This window comes from Lichenostomus cassidix, chromosome 24 (assembly GCF_008360975.1).
Source record: "Lichenostomus cassidix isolate B80296 chromosome 24, HeHo_3.0, whole genome shotgun sequence".
NCBI lineage: Eukaryota > Metazoa > Chordata > Aves > Passeriformes > Meliphagidae > Lichenostomus > Lichenostomus cassidix.
The window spans coordinates 6,761,307-6,771,528 of record NC_139504.1 but is presented as its reverse complement, the minus strand read 5'-3'; the positions used below and the strand labels follow the sequence as shown (position 1 = coordinate 6,771,528).

Here is a 10,222-nt window from a genome sequence, read left to right as displayed (position 1 = left end):
GAGATGGGGCTCCCCTGATGCCCACACAACCCTCCCAGCACCTCTTGCACTCTCTGTCTCTGCCACAGTCCTGTGGAAAATCACGTGGATAAAGACAGGCACAGGGTCAGGTCTTGAAATTTGTCTTTTTAATAAAAAGGCACCTATAAAACAGGTCAATACATTACAGGCAGCACAGATACCCAAAAACAAGCCTAAAAATTGTTTCAAATAAAAACCAATAAGATGTCTTCACATATTGTATTTATATATTTATATTTATATATATATTTATATAATGGTACAAAATGACTGGGGAAGTTTCTCCATGGGATGACAGAGAACAGATCAGTCACCTTTACCTCAATGTGAAAGCCTAATTCCAGGTGTGTGATTATCCAACATACTGAAAGATGCAGTTTCCCAGCGTTTGTTTTTTTGGAGCTGGAAAAACATGGCTAAGTCATGGCTAAAAGATGGGCAAACCTTCTACTGTGATCAGGTGGAGTCAGTACACAGAACTCAAGGTGAGGAGCTGAGCAATAAACTACAAGACACAAGACTAGACACAGGTCACGGCAGCGGGCAACCAGCTGATGGCAAACCTTACCTGGGTCTAACAAGGACCGGCTGTCACTGAGCCTCCAGAGGAACTCCTGCCACATCACTGTTCACAGACATGGTTGGGAGCAGCGCCCAGGGCAGAGGGGCATTAGGCAGGGATGTGTTTCTTCTCCCCAGTGGTCAGCCATCACAGTGGCAGGGGTAGGGTTTTTGCCAGGGCAGTGGGATTTTGCAGAAGAGCAACAGCTGCTGCTCTGGAGTCCTCAGCTCTGACCTAGCATCAGGATTTCCCTTTTGTATCCAGGGCTGCTGAGTCAAAAGGCTTAGCTTCTTATTTGTCACTGAAGGACAGGTCTTCTTCCTGTCGCCAGGCTCCTGCACCGCCATGTCCCTGCAAGTGGTCAGCACCGGTCTCCTGAGCACTGCACGGTGTGTGCCACAGCCTGCAGGCTCCTGCTGATGCGGGGACAATGTGCTACTGACAGAGTGAGGACTGCAAGCCCCAGGCAACTTCTGTGTCGGGCTGGGCAAAAGAGACAACAGGAAAAGTACAAACATGTGGAGATCTCAACCGGGCTAAAACAACTGCTATCTATAGACAAACAAAAGAACTTCCACAGAGAAAACGTTATGGCTTCAAATTAGCCGAGACTTGCAGGTGGGTGATGAGCAAGGTTTGGGACTGTAAAAATCGGTATTTGGATGTTCACGAGAAACTACCAGCAGCCAACACCCTGAAGTGCAGCCAAAAGAAACTACAGCCTTTCAGGCAAGTCAAGCTTAGAAAGAGCTACATCTGTTTGAGCCACATCCTCCTGCATGAAACACACACCAAAAGGATCGAGAATCCAACCATCTAACATGTCAGGTCCAAAGCCAGGGCTGAAGATTATTCTTCTGCTCCAACTGCCAAGGCAGAAATGGGCACTTCTCATGATTGTTCCTGTTCTACCACTTCAAAAAATGTTACTCACTCACATTGTATGCAACAAACCCCCACAGAGCAGGAGACTGGAGCAAGATCCTTCCTCAGATCCAAACCCATGATTCTCACCCAGTACTACAAAATGCCCCAAAGCTTCAATGTATTCCTAACTGGACTTTATGACTCCATCTTCTCACAGACTGGATCAAGACAGCTGCTGGGCTGACATTTCAGCACACACCAACCTTTCCAAACAGATTGCAACGTGATAAAAACTGTTGCTCTTCACTCACTACTTGGCAATCTCCTTTCCAAAGCCCTCTCCTCCCTGCAATAGCAAGCTGGGAAAGGTGAGCTCTGTTATAAGAGAGGTAGTGTGTTAAGCTTGTCTCTGCCGAGACAATCCTCCAAGCAGTGTTCCTCCGGCAAGTGTGTGCCCCGGGTTCACCACTGGATGCTGGAGTGCAGTCCCCACAGAGGTCCAGAGATACAGCAATGTGTGCAGACATGCAGGTGCATCACCCCACATTCCCCTCTGTGAAAAAACATGGGAAAGACGGTCAGGGCTGTGTGCAGGAAGACCTTATGGATTACAGGATGGGGAGGGTGGAGCGCATCCAGAAAAGCCAGAGTTGTCTAAATGGCATACTTCTGCTAGTCTTAGAATGAGAGATTGCAATTCAACTTCGGCTTCCTCCGTCTGAAGCACAGGATGGCTGTGCTGCTAGCTCTGAATGCTAAGGTGGAGTATTGCACTCAGCGACAGGTCCTCTTCAGCAGCCGGACCTTCGCTGTGCCACAGGGCAAGGCTGCTGCCAGTAGCTCAGGGTAGGATGAAGACTGCCTGCAAAACTCTGGAGATGAAGAACAAGGAAGACCTGGGAGAGCATTCAATGGCAGGGGAGCGTGACGCAGTGGCAAAGGGTAATGGATGGGTAATAGGCTGGTGTAGGAAGGCTGCAGAAGATCAGGGTTCCCAGCTAGCCTCTCCTGGAAGCACTGGAATGCATCACCTCACTCACCTCAAAGCCCATCTGTCCCTACATGCCACAACACCACGCCTACAGGAGGCACGGCATGAAGGGAAGAGAAGAGAGTAGAGGTGACAGGGCTGGTCTAGACCTTCAGGTCCAGCCCAGATTCTTGATGCTTCTCCAGCTGAAGGGCCAGCATCCTTCCCATCCCAGACACAGCAGCTTCTCCAGAGAGCAGCAACAGCTGCATCCTGTGACGTTCAGCTGGCCTCTGCCCTGCCAGATGAGGATCGCTCCAGCAGCATTTCACCGGGGGGGCTACAGCTCTGGCCTCCCATTGGCCCTCGGTCAGTGGTTCTGTTTGTGTACTTGGCATAGAATCCACATACACAGGGGACCTGAGATCTGCATGACACTGCACCACCCCTCTCCTGCAAATGCAAACCATTCGGATGCATGAAAAACACAGGTCTGACACACAGTCACTCTACAGTGGTATCTCTCAACACCCTGCACACCCTGGGGATCCTCCTGCCTCCCTCAAGGAGAGTCTTCAATCCTTGTACACTGCTGCCTTTAGCATGTTTTTTTTTTTGTTTCTGTTTTTTAAAACATGTTTTGAGGCTTCTATTAAAACACAGAAATACAGAACAATTAAAAACCAGCACAAGTTTTGCCTTTCCCAGCGACCTATTTACAGCTAGTTCCAAAAACCCTCTTGCACATTTTGGTTGTTTAAAAAGGAAGGAAATAAAAAATAAAAAAAAGAGAGGGGGAAAAAAGGGCAAGAAAAACACTTGACGCAGGAAAACTGTAAGTGAAAACTTTACAAACTGCCACAAGGTCTGGATGCCCCTGGTCACCATACAGGGTTCAAAGTAACAGCCCCACTCCCAGCCTCTCCACCCTCCCCTTTCCCAAAAAAAGAAAGGAAAAGAAACCAAATTCACATCAAGTTTACTGCGCATCTGGTTTGTTGTGTAGAGGCGAATCCGATATGAAAAGCATCCCACGTGGTGTCCTCCACTGGCATTGGCCCCCAACCCTCCCCCTCAGAAAGGTTTAAAAATGTTTGCAGGGGCAGCCCCATCCCCTCCCCAGCCCTGAGCACCAGTCTGGGTTAGAAAGGCAAGTTTGCCATGTTCCCAGGCCCAGGGATGTAACTCATCTGGCTGTCCAGGGAGACACTCCTCTGCCTCATCTGGTGCGTGACCATGAGGTTCTGCTGAGGTGGGGGCCCCATGAGAGAGCCCTGAGGTGATATCATATGTCCTGTCTGGGCATACATCTCCCCCGACACAGACATGCTTCTCTGCTTGGCCTGCATCAGCATGAAATTCTGCTGGGCCATCAGGCTCTGCTGTGGAGACATCATGCCCTGGTGCATGCTGTTGCCCATCATACCTTGCTGGGGCGGTATGCCTGTCCTGCCCAGCATGGGCACTTGTCCAGGATGGCACATGGGCATGCTGAGTCCCCTCTGCACGCCCTGCTGCCCAGGGAGGCTGGGAGCATTCATACCTGGACGCACAGGGGGCTGCTCAGCCATCATGTTCTGCAGGTTCATGAGGTGGAGGTTGGAAGGCTGAGATTTGGGTGCCTGGCTGTCGCTCTTGGGGAAATACTGCAAGGTGCTGCTTGGCTTCTCTGATGGGATGATCCTGGACAGGTCAAACTCCGGGATCCCCGTGGGCGTGGGGCGGATGACCTCGCTGAGCTCGGGGTCGTTCAGCACCGACGCCACCCCAGGAAGCACGGGAGGGTAGGGGTCACCAATCCGAGGCGGGATGTTCTTGCCCATCATGTGCTGTTGAGGGGGCATCTGGCCAGGCTGCTGGGAGGAAAGGTCCTCAGGTGGCAAGGGCATCCCTGGTGGGTAATGCTGCTGCATCCCAGGGCCACCTCCCGCACTGGGGGTCATGGGCATGCCTCCGGCAGGAGATGGCATGGCATTGTGGGGCTGCTGCATGCGAGGGAACACAAGCTGGTTGGAAGGAATCATCTGTGAACTGTTGGGCACAGGGCCACACTGCTGGTTCAATGAGTCCTGGGGACCCGGGGGGAGCATCATGGGGTTCTGAGGGGGCATGCCTGCCCCTGGCCCACTCGGATGCATAGGAATGTTGGAGCCCAGAGGGTTTGGGGAGGACATAATGGAGGTGGGGGGAGGTTCATGGGAAAGGGGCTGCTGACCAGGCAGGTTCATCCCCATGGGGCTCTGAGAGGATCCAGGCCCCACAGAGTTCAAGTGCAGTTGATTTGGCTGATTCCCCGTCACGCCTAAGGACAGGAAAAAGAGAGAAGAGTTAACCCTTCCCACAGACCTTTCAGGGTTGCAAAATCCACACCCCGAAAGCCTGCCAAGCAGTCCTGCTCAGAATGCCCTGAGCATGCAGCATGATGCTCAATAAGCAGCCCCGGGAAGGGCTTGCGTGGCACCAACGTCAGGAAAAAGTGCCCCAAACTCCAGCTCCCCGAGCCCACAAGCACCAGAGGGCTCTTTCAGCTTCATGCAGTCCCATGCTGGATTTACAATTTCTTACAGTCCCCTGATTTTAGAGTCCTGGCTGGCTTGGTTTGTGCCCAACACCATGGTCTCAGCAGGACTCTCAGCTGCCTGAAAGGCAGAAAGGAGTGACCCTTCACCACTGCCTGCCACAGGGTTTGCCACTCAGCAAGCTCCAGTGACCACACAGCCTTGGTGGTGAGGAGGAAAAAAGCAGAAGAGTCAGCAGCCCAACACAGGTGCTGTCTGGGCAGGAGGCTTTTGCCCATCAGAAAAGCAGAGCAGCCATGAGTGCCTGCGGAGGCAGCCAATGCATTTGCATGCCTGTGGTCAACCTAAGTGGAAGAGTGGCTCAGCAGTGAAAGAGTCAAAAAGTTGATTTTTCATTTTCAAAACTGCCAAAAATATTTATCAGACAGCTTTAAACCCCTAAATCAAGTGGTAGAGCGTGTCGGAATTCCCCTTTGGGCTGATCACTGTGTGACAAAACACACTCATTTGCCTAGATGTCCTCACCAGTGCCACTAGCAAGTGGAGCATATCTGACCTGCCGAAATCACAACTGTGCCACAACACAGCCTTGCCCAGTAGGCACTCAGGCTCCACTCAAAACACCAAGACTCCCAAGCCCCATCCAGAGCATCCCTGTCCTGCTGCACAGACACACAAGGGTTCTAAGCAGCAGACATCTGCCTGCAACACCTGGACCTTAGAAAACTCCAGGACCCATGAAAATTTGGGCCCAATAGATCTGTGGGGGATAAAGGTAAAAAACTTCCACGTCTTGTGGAAGAAGGACTTCTCAAACCAGACAGGCTCATGTCCCTCCACCCAAGCCAAAAGCTGATGGGCAGCCTGGGCACAGACTATTACAAACAAAGGGAAATTTAAGCTATGTGACATGGCAGTCAGGGAGAGAACAGAGTTTCTAATGCCTCCTCCGCCTGCTGCCTCAGGTCCACTGGCAGCCACAAGACAGTCTGACCTCTCACTAGCCCACCTCCAGAAGTAGGTACCTGACATACTTCCTGGCGGGAGCATAGGCCTGTCTGGCAGCAGCTCGTCGTCAGAAGTGGCGATGGTTTTGATAGCATTGTGGTAAAGCGGTGTGGAGCTGGGCATGGCATACTTGGACATCTGGGACATCATCAGTGAGAGAGGGTTCTGGGAAGGGGATGGATCTGGAGAGGAAGTAAAAGGCATGTTCGGATTCATGGTGCTAGAGGTGTTACTGACTGGTGCGGAAGAGCTGTTCCGAGGCCCAGAAGGGAGAGAACCTGCAAGCAAGACAGAGATCAACTGAGTACCGTCCACACACCATGGCTTGCTCCCACCACAGAGCAACCCTGTCCCCTCCTTCCAACAACAGTGAACAGAGAAGGATGCAAAACACAGAGCTGGCACAGCCCAGCACTCTCTGGACTCTGAGAAGGCCCATGCACAGACCTGCTCCAGAGCAGTGACAGACTTCCACTTAAACCTGCCCCTGACTGCCCAGCACAGACACAGTGTTTGCTGCCTGTGTCACAGGTCTACCTGAAAAGGCCGTGTTTGGACTCCTGGCAAAAAATATTTGCTCTGTGAGATGCGAGGCCAGGCTCGTGTCTTCCTGTTCCTGAGAGAGCTTGTGGGCTGGAGAGAAACACTGTCCACACACTCACCAAAACTAAGCACAGACATGCACTTGCACACAAGACATCCAGCATACCCTGATCCAGTGCTCCCATGGAAGCAGATGAGTTCATATTGAGAGTCTGCTTGCTCTGGGTGACTCCTGGGCTGGGCATTGTGGCTTTGGGAGATGGCACCCAACCAGGAGAAGAAACAGCCATTGAAGGGGACTTCAGGCGGCTCGGTGAGCCAGTTGGAGACCGCACGTTGAGAGAGGAACTCATCACTTGGGGGGACTTGAGGGGTCCAGACTGGTTTGAAGGTGGCATGCTGACCATCTGTGAGGGTGTCTGCGGGGACTTGAGGTTGGCAGATGGGGAGGTGACCAGCGGTGAATGGACCTGGCTAAGGGTGGGAGACTTGAGGTGACCCATACTGGGGGAATTCATCTGGTTGATGTTGATGGTGAGGTCAGAGGGTCGGCGGCCCAGTCCCCGGGAAGGTGCTGGGTGCATGTTGGCCAGGTTTCCCCCTGGTGTGGGAGCGGGATTGGAGGCTGGAGGCAGAGGGATGTGGCTGAGTCTGGTGGTGCCACTGATACTCCCAACGGGCATGGTGCCCTGCTCAGGGCTGAACATGTCTGAGCCACTGCTCATCTCCTGGGGCAGGTTGGGGTAAGACCCTTGCCCAGTTGAGAAGCCTTGCTGTCCTTGGTTGGGGAACTGGGAAGGAATCATCATTTTCTGGGGTCCCGTTAGCATTGCACTACCATTGCCATTCTGAGCCCTTGCCCTGGCCAGCTCCTCAGGGTTCACGCCCTGGTGGGCCATCATTTCAGGACCCCTCATCTTCTGCGACATCATCATCTGCTGCTGTGGGGTCATCTGGACATTGAGGTTCATGTTCATGTTCATATTGACATTCATGTTCATGTTGAGATTGCCAGGGCCCATGGGTGCCTCCATGTCCCGAAGGCCTGACTGACTCATAGGGGGGCTCAGCATCCCCCGAGTGCCTGCAAAATCCATTCCCATTGGGGCACTGCTCAGGCTCTCTCCCGTTATCTGCCCAGCAAACATGGATGGATCCATCTGCCTGTGAGCCTGCATCATCCTCTCCATTTCCATGCCCTGGCTCATGGAGTTGCCAGATATCCCCATGGGCCTCTGCATTGCCACTGGGCGTTTCTCCATAAGCTGATGCCGCAGGATCTCCTCTCTGGCACGGGGATTCATAAACCTTTCTGGGTCCCCTTGCCCTGGCGGGTAGGGCAAGGTGCCTTGCGGAAAGTTCCCAGGACCTCCCATAGGAGACATATCGTCACTCCACCCCATGCTGGGCCTGACTGGTCTCTGCATGGCATTCATGGACCCAAGAGCATCCAAGGGCATGTTCTGCATCCCTCCAAAGCCAGAGACTCTCTGCATTTGATTCCCAGGGAACCGTGGCCCAGGGAAGGGTGGCCCTCCCCGCAGCTGCATGGGGTCCTGCATATCTATGGGTCCCCGCAGCTGGCTGCCCATCCCCGGTGGCCACTGCTCTCCAGGCTTGCTGTGGTAGGGTGGTGGAGGCCCACGCATCATCATGCTCCCCATCGACTGCGGGATCATGATCTCCTGAATGGGTCGGCCATGGATGCTGATCTGCTCCTCTTTCCGTCGCTTTTCCTCATAGTACTCTTCCTGCAACTTCCTCCAGGCCACTTGCTCTGGTGTCAGGCTGTCCTGGTTCAGCCGCTGCATCATCACGTTCATCTGCTGTCCCATGTCAGCGACAGGGTGGTGGGGCACCTCGTGTTCCAGGCCGGGCCCACCAAGGCTCTGGGTCTGGGAGATCATGGACTGCAGAGGCTCTTCATACTTCTTCATGCTGGCAGGGGGCACGGGGGGCTGGGCAGGAGCAGCCTGTGGCTGAGGGGCAGTCCCCCCCTCACCCGCAGTTTGGCTGGACTTCAGGAAGGGCTCGGCCTCCCCACTGCGCAGCAGCAGACGCTCAATGTCCCTCAGGGTCTGCAGAGAGCGCTCTCGGTGCTCCAGCTGTTCTTTTGAGAGCCCTTCCGAGTTCATGGTGTTCCTGGGGCCCAGGCTTGCCTGCCCATTCCCTGACATCCCTGGGCCTGTGCCCTCTCCAAGGAGGCTGGAGCTGGGCGTGGCAGAGGAGTCCACTTGCCCAGGCTGCATGGTGCTGGCAGATGCAGTGGGTGTATTTGGATGGTTACTTCCAGGCTGGTTGTTGCTGCTATTGTTCCCCAAAGAGTTGGGAGTCAGATCTCTCCGGGCATCTTCACTTGTCCCTTCCTGAGGCAGGCTGCTGGGCGCAGGCAAAGGTGTTTGACCGATGGCCTGAGGTGGTGGGGCTGAAGGCTGTGGTGGGGGAGGCTGAGGCTGCGGTTGACTTGCTTGAGGGGCCAGTGGCTGGGACTGTGGAGTGTTGGCAGCAGGAGGGTTAATTGGAAGTGGCTCAGCAACGCCCAGCACTTTAGGAGCAGGTGGTGCCTGGCAGAGAAAAGGGGAAGAAATTTGAGCAGGGAAAGATCCTAGGAAGGTATTCTTCCCTGCACCCTGCAGGAGACCCCTCTGTCCCAAAATGATGCCTTCATTCCTTGCAGGAAAAGTGCAGGCCCTACTACATGACCTAGAAATGCACAAGCAGCTACTCTGCACACATGGCTGCGGGGGAAGACGTCATGCCTCATCCCAAGCTTTTCACAGCTAACAACAGCAAGGACTTGTGCCAAAGAGATTTTGCAGCAAAACAGGTTCCCGCCCCACTGAAAGAGTATTCTGGCAATCCCTTCTCTCGCAGCTGAGCCAGGCGCTGGGGGAGAATGGCTACATCAGAAGGGAAGGGTAATAGTCAGCAGCATGTGCCAACAGGAGCAATCGGTTCACAGGTGGTATACCTGGTCTAGCTTTGCTCGCGGGACATTCTGTTGATGGTAGGCCAGAATGGAGTCAGCCCGGCCCTGCAGGACAGCTTCTGCAGCTCTGGGGAGAGAGCACAAATCACTTGAGAACTGAGGCACTGTGCCACATCCTACCCCATCCAAAGCCCCAGCTGCCGCCTCCATTCTTCAGTCCTGTGGGAAGAAGGAAATCTCTGGAGGTAACCAAGAAGGGGGAATGTTCTCCCATCTGTCCTGCACAGCCCCCGGTGAGGATCTCCAGCTGATGATCACTTGCCCTTCAATTTCCCTCTTCCCATGTACCGTGACAGGTTTTGCTTTGTGCCTGCTGCCCTAAGCTGGTTGTCACCAAGATGCTCTGGGATCTCCCACACTGGATCTGTGGTACAGCAGAGCTCTAAAACTAAACAGACTAGGCTAAACAGACTAAACTAACTGCTAAGACTCTACGGCTGAGACAATGCAGGACAGAAGAGAGGAACTGTGTGGAGAATACCATGTGTTACATTACACTCCCTCTGACCACCACCCCTTATATACTTTCAAATCAGACCAGCAGCCCACACTGCTTTGGGTGAATCATTTTGTTGGATGCTGACCAGATGTGCTCTACAGTGGATGATACAAGGTGCAAAGACAGGCCTCACTGGGAGGAAATGGGCATTTAAGTCCAAGTTTGCACACCTGTAGTGGCTGCCAGCACACCTCATGAACCCCAGGGCATTCCCACTCTGTGCAACCAGAGAGACACAGGTTTC

General features: G+C 53.5%; 1 protein-coding gene across 2 annotated transcripts in view; it reads right to left on the bottom strand.

The window, feature by feature from the left end:
• Nucleotides 1–106: 106 nt before the first annotated feature.
• BCL9L (BCL9 like) overlaps nt 107–10,222 on the bottom strand; it is a 47,159-nt gene continuing 37,043 nt past the window's right edge. Inside the window, exons 5-8 of one of the 2 annotated variants that reach the window (XM_085081936.1) lie at nt 9,462–9,546; nt 6,657–9,054; nt 5,965–6,225; nt 107–4,722 (exon numbers count right to left, since the gene is read on the bottom strand). In XM_085081936.1, the coding sequence (XP_084938062.1) occupies nt 3,563–4,722; nt 5,965–6,225; nt 6,657–9,054; nt 9,462–9,546 (3,904 nt within the window). In that variant the 3' untranslated portion in view covers nt 107–3,562. The remainder of the gene's footprint in view (nt 4,723–5,964; nt 6,226–6,656; nt 9,055–9,461; nt 9,547–10,222) is intronic. The other variant, XM_085081935.1, reaches the window with a different exon arrangement.